Here is a 14,341-nt window from a genome sequence, read left to right on the forward strand (position 1 = left end):
ACTACTTGCATGCATCACCCAAACTGTCATGACAGTAGGTACACCCATTTGGAGGAATGATGAAACTGAGGCACAGAATAATCAGTAACTTATCTAAGGCCATAGTTAATAGGTGGCAGAGCCAAAATTCAAAAACCCTAGGCAGCCCCACTCTGAGCCCATGCCCTTAACCACTTCTCAGTATAGTTTAACAGAAATGATAACAGTATCTACCTCATCGGGTTGCTATGAGGATTGAAAGAGAGAAGGTATAACACAATGCCTGACACATAATAAATACTTGGAAGTTCTCTAAGGCATTAATTCTTACTCCTTCCTTCATTTGTTAGGCTTTCAAGTGCTTTTCCATGGTTCAGGATGTCTCAATGAGCACCAAATACCATTCAGTTTTCATTTTTTTAGTGGGGAGGGCAATAGGGAGAGAAAAAATCTTAAGAAAAGTCCACACCCAACACGGAGCCCAACCCAGGACTTGATCTGATGACCCATGATATGATAGCCTGAGCCAAAATCAAGAGTAGGATGTTTAATCAACAGAGCCACCCAGGTGCCCCCATTCAGTTTCATTCTTAAGGGAAGAAGGGCACTGGCATTTACTGAGAGGTTTGTCTGTATGCCAGAATTATTTTAAAGGTATTACTCTAATAATATTTGTCTTATCTCAAAGGATTTTCACTGTAATACTCAAATCAAATTGTAATGCAGTATACAAAGGGGAGGTATATTCAATTAGTTTAGTACTTAAAACTTCAATTTCCATTGTATTAAAAAGTATGTGGGAATAGAAAGTATAAAAATTAAAGAAATTCATATCCATGGGAACCTGTCCCTGTTATAATTACAAATGCCGGGGATCCCTGGGTGGCTCAGCGGTTTGGCGCCTGCCTTTGGCCCAGGGCACGATCCTGAAGTCCCGGGATCGAGTCCCGCGTCGGGCTCCTGGCATGGAGCCTGCTTCTCCCTCCTCCTGTGTCTCTGCCTCTCTCTCTCTCTATGTCTATCATAAATAAATAAATAAATCTTTAAAAAATAATAATAATAATAATTACAAATGCCCTCTCAATCACCCATTCATGCTCTTTCAGGAACATTTGTTGTGGGCCTACCATGAGAGAGGCATCTTGCTACTGAACTACATAAACCCTGTCTTAAGGAGATCAATAGCTTAGTTCTACAAGGTATCTTAATAAGTACCATAAAAGGAATTCATGTGCTATCTTAGTACTCCTTCGTTGACTCATGCAGAAATGCAGAGGACTAACACAGTGTTGGTACCCATGTTAACTTCCCTTTACAAATTAAATAGGCTAATCCACAAAGTGTGAGGCTGGTTCATTAAAGTTGCTGCTAACTACATGTGGTTTAGTGAGTTCATTAAATGTGACTGAGGAACTGTATGTTTAAATTATATTTTAATTAACTGAAATCTTATTTTTTAAAAAAAGATTTTATTTATTTAGTCATTAGAGACACAGAGAGAGAGAGAGGCAGAGACACAGGCAGAGAGAGAAACAGGCTCCATGCAGGAAGCCTGATGTAGGACTCGATCCTGAAACCGCAGGATCATGCCCTGGGCTGAAGGCAGGTGCCAAACCACTGAGCCACCCTGGGATCCCAATTAAGTGAAATTTTAAGTTGATTATCAATTCCATTACTAGAAAACTTGTAAGCATGCTCTGAGCAACTCAGGCATGTGAATCTACTTTTCAAGTGTAAAATATATATCTAGATACCTATCAAATATTTCCAATGAAAATTGAGCATTTGAATTGAGATGTGCTGTAATTGTAAAATATATACTAGATTTCAAATAATTTATATGAAAAAATGTGAAATGTCTAAATTTTATATTGATTAAATGTGGATATATATTGGGTTACATAAATTTCACCTTTTTTGGTACTTTTTTAGTGGGGCTATTAGAAGATTTATAAGTACACATGTAACTTGCCTTTTATGTCTTTTTAACTTGCATTTTATTTCTATTCAATAACAATGGTTTCAAGATTACTTACAACATTTTTGTAAAATTTTTTAAAAATTTGAGTGATCCCTGGATGGCTCGGTGGTTTAGCGCCTGTCTTCGGCCCAGGGCGTGATCCTGGGGTCCTGGGATCGAGTCCCACATCAGGCTCGCTGCATGGAGCCTGCTTCTCCATCTGCCTGTGTCTCTGCCCCTCTCTCTCTCTCTCTCTCTCTCTCCCCCTGTCATAAAATCTTTAAATAAATAAATAAATAAAATTTGAGAGAAAGAGAGCACAAGCGGGAGGGGGCAAAGGAGGGGGGAGAGGGAGAGACAGAGAATCTCAAGCAGACTCCACTCTGTGGAGCCCAATATGGAGCTTGATCCAGAACCCTGAGATCATGACCTGAGCGGAAATCAAGAGTCAGCTGCTTAACTGACTGCACCACTCAGGCACCCACTTACAACATTCTTAAAACAAGGTTTCAATGGTTTGAGAAATCCTCAGAGCTCTAGAGCTTCAAAAAAACTGATGTAACAGATTCTTTCCTAGCAAACTGAAGGAGTCTTACCTGTATTTGCCTGCACTTTAGTTTTAGCTCTATCAGTACACAAAAATTCCACCACCATAAAAATGTACCACATGAAACCATTTTACAATAAACGCCAATTTGTTACAGGTGGAATATTTTTTTTTCTGAAAACATGCTAATACAAGAATACGGGTAGGAAACTCATCTTTCTTTTCTGTAATAAGGCAAACAGGAGTAATAACCTATAAAGTAACATAAAAATATGGAAAAGAGTACATAGTCTTTCTTTGATGTAATCCAAAAGAACACATGACAAATTAATTTCAAATGTAGGGTTCCTGCTATCTTATACACTGAGTTTGTCTTTGAAGTGCTCATCCTATGCCCAGTTACAACAGAACAAGAATTCTCTGACACTCCTCTCTCATGCTAAGACCAAAATCTCAGCTTTTTCTCTGCCTTTTCATACTTTCAACTACATATTAAAAGCTGAGTTTTAATCACATTTTTATTTAAGTCAACTGTTTTTTAAAGATTTACACAAAAAACTGATTCTTCAATTTTAACATACCAAAGCAAATCAAGAAATAGGGTAAAACACATAAGCATTACGATGCCAACTACCAGAAGAGTTTTTAAAGAGTTAAGAATCACTCTAGACTAAAAACTACTCAATGCCATGGAGGATCTTTATACAGAAGACCCCAAGATGAATTAAGTAACTCGTTTGTCAAAGTATTACTGAAATGAACCAATCTGATGTTTATTTTGCTATACTTCTCCAAAGGTAAAAATTTCAAGAAAAATAAACAGCAACACAACAATGCCAAGTGACAACTCCCTTCCAACATCAAGACAAGGAGGCAGAGAAAGATAAAAAACTGTGATTAAAATATTTCTGAAGTGTTAAGTGTAAATCTTTTGAGTGTGTCTTTCATGGACAACGTAGAGAGGGATATACTACAAGGGAAGGAAGCTCAAATTTGTGAATAACAATCTTCTACTCCTTTAGCAGGCTTTGTGGTTTTGGTATGTAAATTGCAAGCAATACAATAAAGAGACTATGCCTCGTTACTTTTCGCTCTGTAGATAAAAGCACCTTATATGTGTTAAATCCACAGTTTTTCAAGTTTTGAGACTTTTTTCTAATTTCAAATATGGTGTTCATGGCAAAGAACTTAGTTATTACTGAAATAAAGTTACATTAACATAAAAATGAAAATGTCTGGAGTCTTCCTGGATAGTAAGTTAAACATCAGCTCGATTTAAACCAATTCTACTGATGAAAAATGGTCATAATTATTTGTTTTGTTTCTTTTTTAGTAGACTTTCTCTTTTTAGGGACATTTTAATTTTAAGTTCACACACAAATTGAGTGGAAAGCACTGAGATTTTTCCATATATTCCCCAGTGCTTGTTTGTTTTTAACATCTGGCTGGATGAATTACCCAAGAAAAAGAAAGAGATAAGTAGAGGACGTTAATCTCCATGGCCTCTCTCAAAGATGGAACTCTATCCTGGATCATTCTGCATTCCACCACTACCAGGGCCTGACAATGTCAAGTGGCTAGAATGAAGGGTATTTAACTTCTCTTACTTAGCAGCTTAAGAGGCATGCAAAAAATGTAGGTTCTAGAGAAAGATATCAGCCCTCAGTATGCAGTTCTGACATTGACAATCACATTCTTAAAGATTTTAACACTGGATTTACTTTATGACTCCACAAATAAGCCTAGATGAAGACATGATGAGTACATAATGTCAGGTTCACCAGATGGACATGCATGTAAAAATACAGGCTGCGATAAACATAAAAAGATACTTTAGTACTAATGAAGAGAAATACAAATTAAAAGAGTAAGAAGTTATTTTCACACCCATCAGATTGGCAAAGGTTTTAAGATTCATAATACCAAGTGGTGAAAAGAAATGGAGAAACAGGCTGATAAATGTAGCTGATGGGATGCAAACTAGAACTACTTAGAGTAAAAAATATAAACACACACCCTCCAATCCAGGGCTTCCACTTTTGGGTCTATACCAAGAACACACTCACTGGGGCAACATAAGTAACATAAAATATGGAAACTGTCAACTGCAAAACTGTTTACATAGACAAAAGAAAGATAAAACGATGAAAAACTGGGGAAATGTTCATCAATAGGGGAATGGATAAACTTACATAGTTACAATATGGAAACTATTTAGCGGTTAATATAAAGAACCATAGCTACAGTTAAAACCAAAAATCATCTCCCTCCCCAAAAAACTCACCAAGTTGCAAAAGGATACCTAAAGCATATAACATTTATACGAAATTTAGAACACATCAAAACAGCATATATTATTTCGGCTGCAAACATACATAGCTAAAGATCTGGAAATATCAATGAGAACGAAATACTTTAATTTCAGTTGATTATGTTAAAGTTCACCTGAGCCTTGCGCGCCTGGAAATCAGTGATGTTTAAGAAATCCACTTCCATCATTTTGCTTTTTGGGAAACTGGTAAGAAAAAGATCCTGCTCTTGTTTATTGTGATAAGACCTGTGTGGTTCCTCACGACTCCCTGTTTTACTTGCCCCAGGTCCTTGTCTTTTTTTTTTTTTTTTTTTTTGAGACATTCCTTATTAACTAATGTTCTCCCAATTGCAATAGCCTTAAAAAAGTAATCTCCTTAATTGACCAGTACATTAAGTCTTTGACACAGGAATTGTTATCTCTGGGGCAGGAAGAGAATGGGATGCAGAAGAAGATGCAGATTTAGCTGTAATGGTAACATAGAAACCTGAAATACAGCAAAAAATTATTTTCATTTTTCATACAAAAAGACTTGTTATTTCTGCGTACTCTGCTTAACATGCTTCAAAATTAATTTGTAAATTATGTTAAAACTTGATGTGGAGTCAAAAAAGGTCACAAGTCAATCAATCCCTTACAGTCTGTTTTTCATGTTAAATAGGCACATGAACACATGCCCAACCTATTCCACTACATTACTGTAAGTAAAGGTATTTTTCCTAATCATAGTGGTAGAATGCATTTGCAATTCATCCTGAGCCAATTAGCTCAGTTTGTTACAGCAGAGTTCTGACTGGGGCAAGGCTGAATTATCATACAGACTTTTACTATTTCAAGGTCAACATTATACTCCTACTCCCGGAGAGCCATAGAGAGTATGCTATAAACGTCATATGCCATTGGTTACAAGAGGCACTAGGCAAGTCTATGTGTAATGTCTTGATCCTTACCCAACAAAAGAACTACTGAGCAGATAAACCTAGGAACTTAATGGTAGACTAGTAAATAATCTTTTTAGGAGGACACTGGCATGTTCAGTGCTCGTGTGTGCACATGCGCGCACACACACACTCCAAAGTTTTGTCTGGAGTGGGTAGATGTGGTTGCTGTGTAGGCAGGCTTTTTTTTTTTTTTTTTTGGCACGGTAAAGTGAGATTCTGAAAACATGAAATCTCATCTGAAAGTGCCCAAAAGTGATCTTTTGAGTTGGTTTCAAATTGCTTTTATTCCCAAGTGCTTCCAGAAAGCTTGGTGAGTACCAGAAGTGATTTTGTTAATGCAGAACAAACCTATCAGCAGCTAAAAAGAATTCCACCCCCCCACCCCCCCACCCTTCAGAGAAAACTCAAGTAGGGGTTGGGGAAGGGCAGAGGGAGAGGAAGAGAATCTTAAATAAGCTCACGCCCAGCTTTGAGCCCAACCGAGGACTGGATCTCACAACCCTGAGATGATCTGCGCTGAAATCAAGACGTGGATGCTTAAACGACTGGTCAACCCCTAAAATTTAGCCGTAACAACAACAACAACAACAAAAAACTTTAGAAACTTGGAACCTCAGTTTCAAATATAGAGGTAGAGTGCTAAAATCTAGAATAAAAGATAAAAGAACTTTCAATCTTCATAATACCCTCTACTGGCCGACACTGAAAGGAGATGTTCTGTGCTCCTAAGGCTAACAAAAGTAACCTTTACAAATGGTCCGTCTGTATTCTGAACTCTATTTGCAAGCATCGAAACAACAGGAGCTGGTAAGGTCTTCTTGATCTGCCTAACGCCAGTAAGTTTGAGATGTATCTGAAACCCACTTATGTTTGTTTGTTTGTTTAAGATTTTATTTATTTATTCATGGGACACACAGAGAGAAAGGCAGAGACACAGGCAGAGGGAGAAGCAGGCTCCCAGTAGGGAACCCAACGTGGGACTCAATCCCAGGAAGGGGGGGTGGGGGGGATCACCACCTGAGCCGCAGGCAGATGCTCAACCACCGAGCCACCAGGTGCCCCCTAAAACCCACTCATCTTGATTTTAGTTCTCTTCCTCTTGCAAAAACCAGTAAATAAAACAGACCCTTTCTTCATTTTATTGCGTGCACAGAAATGTGAAAGTTAAGCTTCAACTAAAATTTAAGGATTTAACTAAAGTTACAATGCCCGGTCTTGTTTTCAAATAGAAGATAAAGTCTGTATTATAAAAACTCAAAAAAAAAAAAAAAAAAAGTCAAATCAAAAGAACCTAAAGCAGGCTCCAGCCCACTTCAAAGCAGTTTCATTAGAGTGGATGGTCTTAAATTTATGAGACCCTTAGATTAAATCAAAACCCTTAGATTAACTCTTTCAATATAAAGTAGCATATACATGTATAATCTTACAGAGGTCTAAAAAACTCTTAAGACGCTGCTCCTCTTTGTAGCTTACAGAAGCAAACCAAAGAAGAACAGAAAACTCAACACTATTAAATTCCTACTACATCTCCTTAGTCAAGAAACTACTGGTTAATCTCTTTTTCTTCCTTGCACTACCTAAGAAAACCAAAATTGCCATTCAGCGAAAACATTCCGTATGCCAGTAAACTGGTACCAACTGCTTCCAGGCAGACGGATGCAATACCAGTGTAATATTTCTAGCAAAGTCTGGTAAGCCTTTGCCTGCAGATCATTGACCAAAAATGGTAACAGCGAGTGCAGACTAAAGAAAACGACAAAATGTTCTACTTGATGGTGCGGTTAAGAATACGGTTTTAGACAGACAGTTTAGAGTGGAAAATAAATGAATTAAGCCAAGCGTCCATCCCCTATAATATAAGAGCGTATTCACTTTTTAGTGACTAGGATAATCCAAGGCGCTTTCAAAAGGCTGGTCCATTCGCTTTTACTAGCATCCCAGCCTCATGCCCACGGCTCGCACCCGAAGTTCCGGCAGAGCCGAACTGTTCACTTCGGTAAAAGAAAATGTCTGAGCTACGTGGAGAGATCGGGCCGGGAAGGGTTAAGAGAGCCGCCGCGCAGCCTGCCGAGCCCACGGGAGCGCCGCTGGAAGCCGACGGACCAAGCGGCTGGAGGCCACCGCTTCTCAACCCCGCGGGTCGTGCTCGCGGCGATCACCCCGCCCTCTCGGGCTGTTCAGTCAAGGCCTGCGGGCCCGCCCGGAGATGGGCCGAAGCTCGCACGAGCCCCTGACCGCCCCGCGCCCACCAGGCCCAGGCCCGCGCCGCATCCCGACGCCCCCGCCGCGGGCCGGCCGACTCCGGGGGCGTCCCGGGGCGGGGGGGCGGTGCGCGGTCCCGGCAGGTCGTCCCCAGGCCCGGGCGGGAGGAGCCGCGGGCGCGATGCTCCCGCCGGCCGCCTCGCAGCGCAGGCGAGCGACGCAGCGGCCCGGAGCCGCCCGAGCGGCGAAGCCCAGACGCCCTCCGGCGCCCGGGGGCTGCAGCCGGGCTCGGTCCCCCGCGCCCCAGCCCCGGCCGCCGCGCCCGCGCCTCAGGCTCCCCCCCACTCACCATCTTCGCCGCGGCGGTCGGTCGCAGGGACGCGGAAGGGAGCCGGCCGGCGCCGAGTTTGCAGAGCGACCTCCGCACCGCAGAGCCAGCGACAGACCCAGCGAGCAGGCGACGCGCGGCGCGAGCCTGCCGGGGGGCGGGGCGGGGCGGGGCGGGCGGGGGCGCGGGCGGGGCGGGGGCGCGGGCGCGGGGCGGGCGGGGGCGCGGGCGGGGGCGGGGGCGCGCCTCGAGCCCCGAGCCCCAGCGCGGCTGCGCACGTCACGCGCTGCCCGCCGTTGCCACGCAACCGGCCGTCCGGGCAGCGCCCCGCCTGGAGAGCGGGCGGAGGGCTCTGCCTCGTGTCCGGGGACGGGGGCCCGCGCGCCCCTCTCACCGGCTCGGGCCTGTGGGGTGGGGCCTCCCTCAAATGCTCGGGACGAGGCGGCGGAGGTAGGGATGGCGCCTGCCGGCGAGGACGGGGCACCCTCATCCCCGGGGGGCGGAGTCGCGCTGCGCCCCGCCCACTGCGCCGCCGCGGCCGCTGCCCTAAATGGAAGTAGCCACCTGGCCAGGTGTGCGCCGCGCTGGGGCGGGGCCTGGGAGGACGCGGGAGGAGGGGGCGGGGGGCGACGGGGACGGCGGGGGAGGACGCGGGAAGACGAGGGGGGCCGCTTCCCCGGGCGGGAGGCCGAGGGAGGACCCGGGGGAGCCCAGGCGCGGGCCGCAGCGCCGGGAGCACATCCCGCATTTTTTACCTACTTTGGTGCGATTCCCGCCATCCTCCCCTGATTGGCCCAGCCCGGCACGGCGGGCCCTCGCGTGAGGGAAAAATCTGCACATTTTCCCTTCTTCCCCAGGCGACTGTGGCCATTCAGAGTACTCTGAGTCACCGCTAATTTCAGGTCTGGAAAAAACAAGGAGTGATTTATTTATCTTTGGGAACAGCCCGGGGAAGGAGGCCCGACGGTCCGCAGGGGTGTGGCCGGGAACCGGTGGCGTTTTCCTGGGACGACGGCGCCAGCCCCGCCGCTCCGTTTTGGGGGCTTTTAATTTAGGGTTGAATTTTGTTTTTAATAGACGGTTCCATCAGAAGCACAGTTTTGAGAGGGCCAAAAGGAATCCCAGTGTTTTTCCTGAGGCCGTTTTTGTGGGCAGCGAAGGGAACAAAGAATTTACAACTGGGATGATTACTTAGTTTAAGTTTTACTTAATTTAGGCTACCGAGAACATCACGGCCTCTACCAAAATTATTTTATTTCTCCAAATGTGAGGCTTTGGGACAAGACGGTTTTGTGTGTGTTTTTATCCTTTTTTTTTTTTTTTTTTTTTTTCTGGGCACTGTATGAAATCTAGACTATTGTGTGGCTTTTGTTCTGCCCATTCAACATAGAAACTTATTTCTCATTACCCTCCTCCTTTTTTTCTTTTTTAATTCTTTTCTAGAAAGGAAGTACGTTTGTGGCAATTCTAAGCCTTTACCACCTGCTATGAGATTTTTGCAGACTAGAGCAGTGCTCTCAAGCTCTCAAGATTGAAAAAGAACTTGGTAAAGATTTGAGTGTCCTGGCCCCAGAGTTTCTGACAGTATATCTGAGTTAAGGCGCAATAATTTGCATTTCTAATAATTTACAGATAATGCTAATAAAGCTGTTGGGCATCGCACTTTGAGAAGAAAGAACCCATCTGTATCCAACTGCAGCTGGAACTTTTTGTTTCTCTCCAAGGGACTCAGTGGCCCCTCCACTTCTAAAGTCCTCAAAGATTTCCCTTCTAGCGCAAAGTTGGAGCCTGCTCATTAAAGGATAAAAATCTGCCCGCTTTCACCTCTCCCCTGCATTTCATCCTTCACCCTACCACCATGTTATATCCTGATATAAGAATCTGATCTTGTCACTTTTCCTGCTTAAAATTTTCTAAGGCTTCCTAATAAGCAGGCCATTCTGGCCCTTCTGCCTCTGGCCTCAGACCTCTTCTGCTCCGTCTCCCTCATCTCCCAAAGTGCTCAGTCTTCTTTCAGACTAAACTTCTCATTCCAGAACCTTTATTACTCTTTCTAGCTCCCATAATTACAGACCTGTTAGTGTTTCAGCCAGGAACGTTCCTATTACCCCTCCATTCTGAAGACCGCTGACCACTTCTCAAGGGATCATTAGTGGTTTCGTCTATAATCCTACAGTTCATTGCTTCTCAAATCCTGATGAGCACCCAGATCACCTGAGGATCTTGTTAAAATGCAAATTCAGGGGCTTTAGAGACTTGGTCTGGTTCTCAACCCATACTTTGAGTAGTGAGGTATTAGATTTTCCCTAATATTAATGTAGCTCTGTAATTGTTTATATAACAGTTGCCACCACAGCCAGTTTAGACTGAGAGTTCTTCAAGGACAGGGGCTGTTTAGGATGTACCTTAAATGGATTTTCATAGTCCGTGATGTATAATAGGTGTTTAATACATGTTCAGTAAGTGAACCAATATCTAAAATGTTTTACAATATAGAAGGCAAACTTCTATATCACTTCACCGTAACCTACAATGAGCCTCCATTTTTAAGAGGCCAATAGACTTTAACCTCTGCCTTTACACATAACTTTTCTAGATCTTTCTATCCTTCCTCATGCCACAGAGGGAAAGGTTTTACCAAAAGGTCTCCTAAATATGAGATGGATCTATTCCATGTCAAAGTTAGAACATTAAAAAAAAAAAAAAAAAAAAACATTTTTCACATTTGGTATGAACATATAGGCACTTTCATTTAAAACCAATAATATGAGGGGTTCCTGGGTGGCTCAGTCAGTTGGGTGACCAGCCCTTGGTTTCAGCTAGGTCCTGATCTCAGAGTCATGAGATGGAATCCTGCAATCGGCTCTGCACTCAGCAGGGTATCTGGTTGAGATTCTCGTGCTCTCTCTTCCAAAGAAATCTTTTTAAAAAGAAGGAAAAAACCAACAATATGAGTGGCAAGGAAGAGTCAATCATATTAATGAGTTTGAAGAGAGATGTATGTTAATAACCTGGAAAAAACACACCCCGCTCCCCAGCCCCAAGAGGACATGACCCTGTCAGTAAACAGTATAGGAAAACTATTTGTAATTTCTCACCTGCCTTCCTGTAAATTCACCTGTTCCCTCTCCACTTGAGCACCCTTATGGTCTCATCTCATAGTCCCAGTTCAGTCCTCTGAGGAGTCACTAATTGTGTGTTCCTCTATAGGTAATATTGTTTTTATCCTCTTCTTTCAGAATTTAAAAAAAAATCCTTGATTTTCTGTAAATCTGCAAATGATATACCTAGGTGCTGTGTTTTGTTTTGTGTTGTGTTCATCCTGGTTGGTGTGCCCTTGACTTTTCTGGGTCTGTGGTTTGGTTTGATGTATGACAATAATAATGTGGTGAAAGTCTCACTCCTTTCTCTCTTCTAGTAATCCCATCTTGTGTATCTTATAGCTTTTGTAGTGGTCCTACATTCCTTGGATATTCTGTTCTGGGGTTTGTTTGTTTGTTTCAGTCTTTGTTGTCTTTGCTTTTTGGTTTTGAGGATTCTGTGGATGTATCTTCCAGCTCAGAAATTCTTTTCTCCTCTGTGCCCTGTCTACTAATAAGCCCAACAAAGGCATTCTTGATTTCTGTGGGTCTTGTTTGTTTTGCCTTTTGGTATGCTTTCCAGTTTTTTCTTGGTAGCTGGACATCATGCACTGGATGAAAGGAACAGCAGTAAGTAGTCCTTTAGTGATGTGGTGAGGTGGAGAAGGGGGAGGCATTCTACAGTGCTATGATTTGGTCTCATTTTTACTGAGCCTTTGCCCCTGGACTGTGAACTTCACAAGTGTATCTAAGAAACAGCCCCCACCCCCCACCCCATCCTCTTCACACCAAACCCTGCCCTTCAGTGGGACAGGATAGTTAGAGTGGGCTCCAGATGAGTGTCTTCTTTCCCCAATCACTTAGGTTTTGGTAACTAGTTTCTCCTCAGGGCGGACCTTGTTAGTACACCGGGCTCTGTGTATTCAACATGGTTCCTTCCTCCTCCCCTCCCCATTCTGGAATTCTGAAAGCAAGAGGGGGTTTTTATTTGACATTTACTGTGGGAAGCTGGTCAGGCTTCAGGAGGTAAAACAGACGTGCGGCGTGGGATGGGGGGTGGGGGCGGCCCTATGACTGACTCTCCCCAGCTTCCTAACTCCAGACTTGTCCACATTGAGCCTCCAGCAATTTGTCAGTTACAATTCAACTTTTCCTACCAGGGCTGGTGGTTTCTACTTGTGAGTCTCTGCTCTGGTAAGCCACAATTCCCTGTATTGGCCTGTCTTGTCAACAGTTGGGGCACAGCAGTTCGCCTCTCTTATGGATCCAAGAAGAGTTGTCTGTTCAACTTTTTACTTGTTAGGAGAAAGTGGCAGCTTCTAAGCTCTTTACCTGCAGGATGGGTAAACCTGAAGTCTACCCCTTTCCTTTTATTTTATTTTATTTTTTTCAAAGATTTTGTTTATTTTTATTCATGAGAGACACAGAGAGGCAGAGACACAGGCAGAGGAAGAAGCCGGCTCCCTGCGGGGAGCCCCATGCAGGACTCAGTCCCAGGACCCCAGGATCACGTCCCAAGCCAAAGGCAAATGCTCAACCACTGAGCCACCCAGGTCACCCTACCCCTTTCCTTTCAAAGAAACTTCCCAGAAGTGCCAGCCAGGGCTTCCACTTTTATCTCATTGACCCAAATGTAGTATGTGGCTGCAAGGGAGACTGGGAAATGTGGTCTGTTCTCTGAGCCACAATGTGCTCAGCTTAGAAATTGTGGAGTTCCTCTACCAGGGAAGAAGGGGAAAGTGGGTATAGAGAGATAACCAGCAGCGACTGCCCGTGGGTAGATATTATTTACTCCCATTCTACAGATGAGGCAAGGTGAAGAAATGTTCCTTAGGAACGCAGAGGAGTAAGTGATCTGATCCCAAGCCCAGGACCTTTACTACCAGACCGCCTGACACATCAGACATACATGATGCTGAACAAAAGAGCTGAGGTACCTCTTGTTGCTTCCTTAACAGCACAGAGGGGGTTTATATAAAACAAAGTAAATGGAAGCTGTCAAAAATACATTCTGGACATTCCTTTATCGTAGCTGGGTCCTCTTGGAATGGCTGCCCCAAGGGCCTAGACCTCTATTTTAGGAAAGGGCTAAATATATTTAAGTACATTCATGAGAATGACGCAGTACCACATGGTAACACTATTGATTTCTCTACTAGTCTTCATGGTAAAGTAAAAGTCCTATACTGCTATTTTATAACATTAAAAATTGAATGATCAATACATGTTTTTAGTTACTAGTGTACTACTTGAATTAGACCATAAGAAAACGGAGCAGAAAGAAGCACAACACTCTTGACCAGTGATTATTTACCACTCTTGGGCCATATGTTCCCTTTGAGGTTCCAGTGAAAAGTATAGACCCTTTCTCTAGAAAAGTCGGTGTTTGCTCCTCCTCACAAAGCATGGTGTACATTTTCAGGGAGTTTATGGACTGTCCTGAAGCCCATCCATTAAACTGCATGTTTCAGGAAAAGTTTGAGAAAAACTCTAAAAAGGAAACTCAAGATAGGGATGAATGAACAGTCCTGCAGTTCCTCCCCCACAATCTATATGCCAAGATTGGTTTGCTGCTACACTGGTTCTCAGTACAGCATGAAACCTTCCAGACCTTACAATCTAGACCATTTATAAAAACACAGATGGCCTTCACAATGCATGTAGGACTGCAGCTTGTTTTTAATCACTCATTCAGCACTGTATCTTGGGGATCTATCCATATCATCTTCCCATTTTTCAGAAGTAATGATGTACTCTCTTCGGTTCTGATCAGGTTCCTACACTCTTGGAGGAAAAGAGGAGCCACAAAAAAATCAGAAAGGGGCAAATAAAGGAATCTAGTATTTGATTTAAGGGTAGACTAAATGACTTCAAACATTCCAGAATGTAAAGAAGCGCAAGGATTGAATGTGATCACAAGTTAAAATCATGAAGAGTAGGAATGAAGTGACTAGAAATTCTGCAGCAAATTATAAAAATAAGAGGGTTTCTCT

At 43.4% G+C, this 14,341-nt stretch overlaps 2 protein-coding genes across 15 annotated transcripts in view; one reads left to right on the forward strand and one right to left on the reverse strand.

The window, feature by feature from the left end:
- DSTN (destrin, actin depolymerizing factor) overlaps positions 1-8,442 on the reverse strand; it is a 36,827-nt gene extending 28,385 nt beyond the window's left edge. Inside the window, exon 1 of the mRNA XM_077872116.1 lies at positions 8,290-8,442. Coding sequence (XP_077728242.1) covers positions 8,290-8,292 — 3 coding nt within the window. The 5' untranslated portion in view covers positions 8,293-8,442. The remainder of the gene's footprint in view (positions 1-8,289) is intronic.
- Positions 8,443-8,549: 107 nt separating this feature from the next.
- The window catches only part of BFSP1 (beaded filament structural protein 1), a 67,652-nt gene continuing 61,860 nt past the window's right edge, over positions 8,550-14,341 (forward strand). For 4 of the 14 annotated variants that reach the window (XM_077872112.1, XM_077872108.1, XM_077872110.1 and 1 more), the window contains exons 1-2: positions 8,565-8,718; positions 9,712-9,814. Coding sequence is in view for 3 of the 14 variants with exons in the window: in XM_077872102.1 (XP_077728228.1) it covers positions 8,725-8,840 (116 nt within the window). In the remaining 11 variants the exon portion in view is untranslated. Of the gene's footprint in view, positions 8,841-9,711; positions 9,815-13,153; positions 13,282-14,341 lie in introns of all 14 variants that reach the window. The other 10 variants (XM_077872113.1, XM_077872109.1, XM_077872101.1 and 7 more) reach the window with 9 other exon arrangements.

Source organism: Canis aureus, chromosome 26 (assembly GCF_053574225.1).
Source record: "Canis aureus isolate CA01 chromosome 26, VMU_Caureus_v.1.0, whole genome shotgun sequence".
NCBI classification, from domain to species: Eukaryota; Metazoa; Chordata; class Mammalia; order Carnivora; family Canidae; genus Canis; species Canis aureus.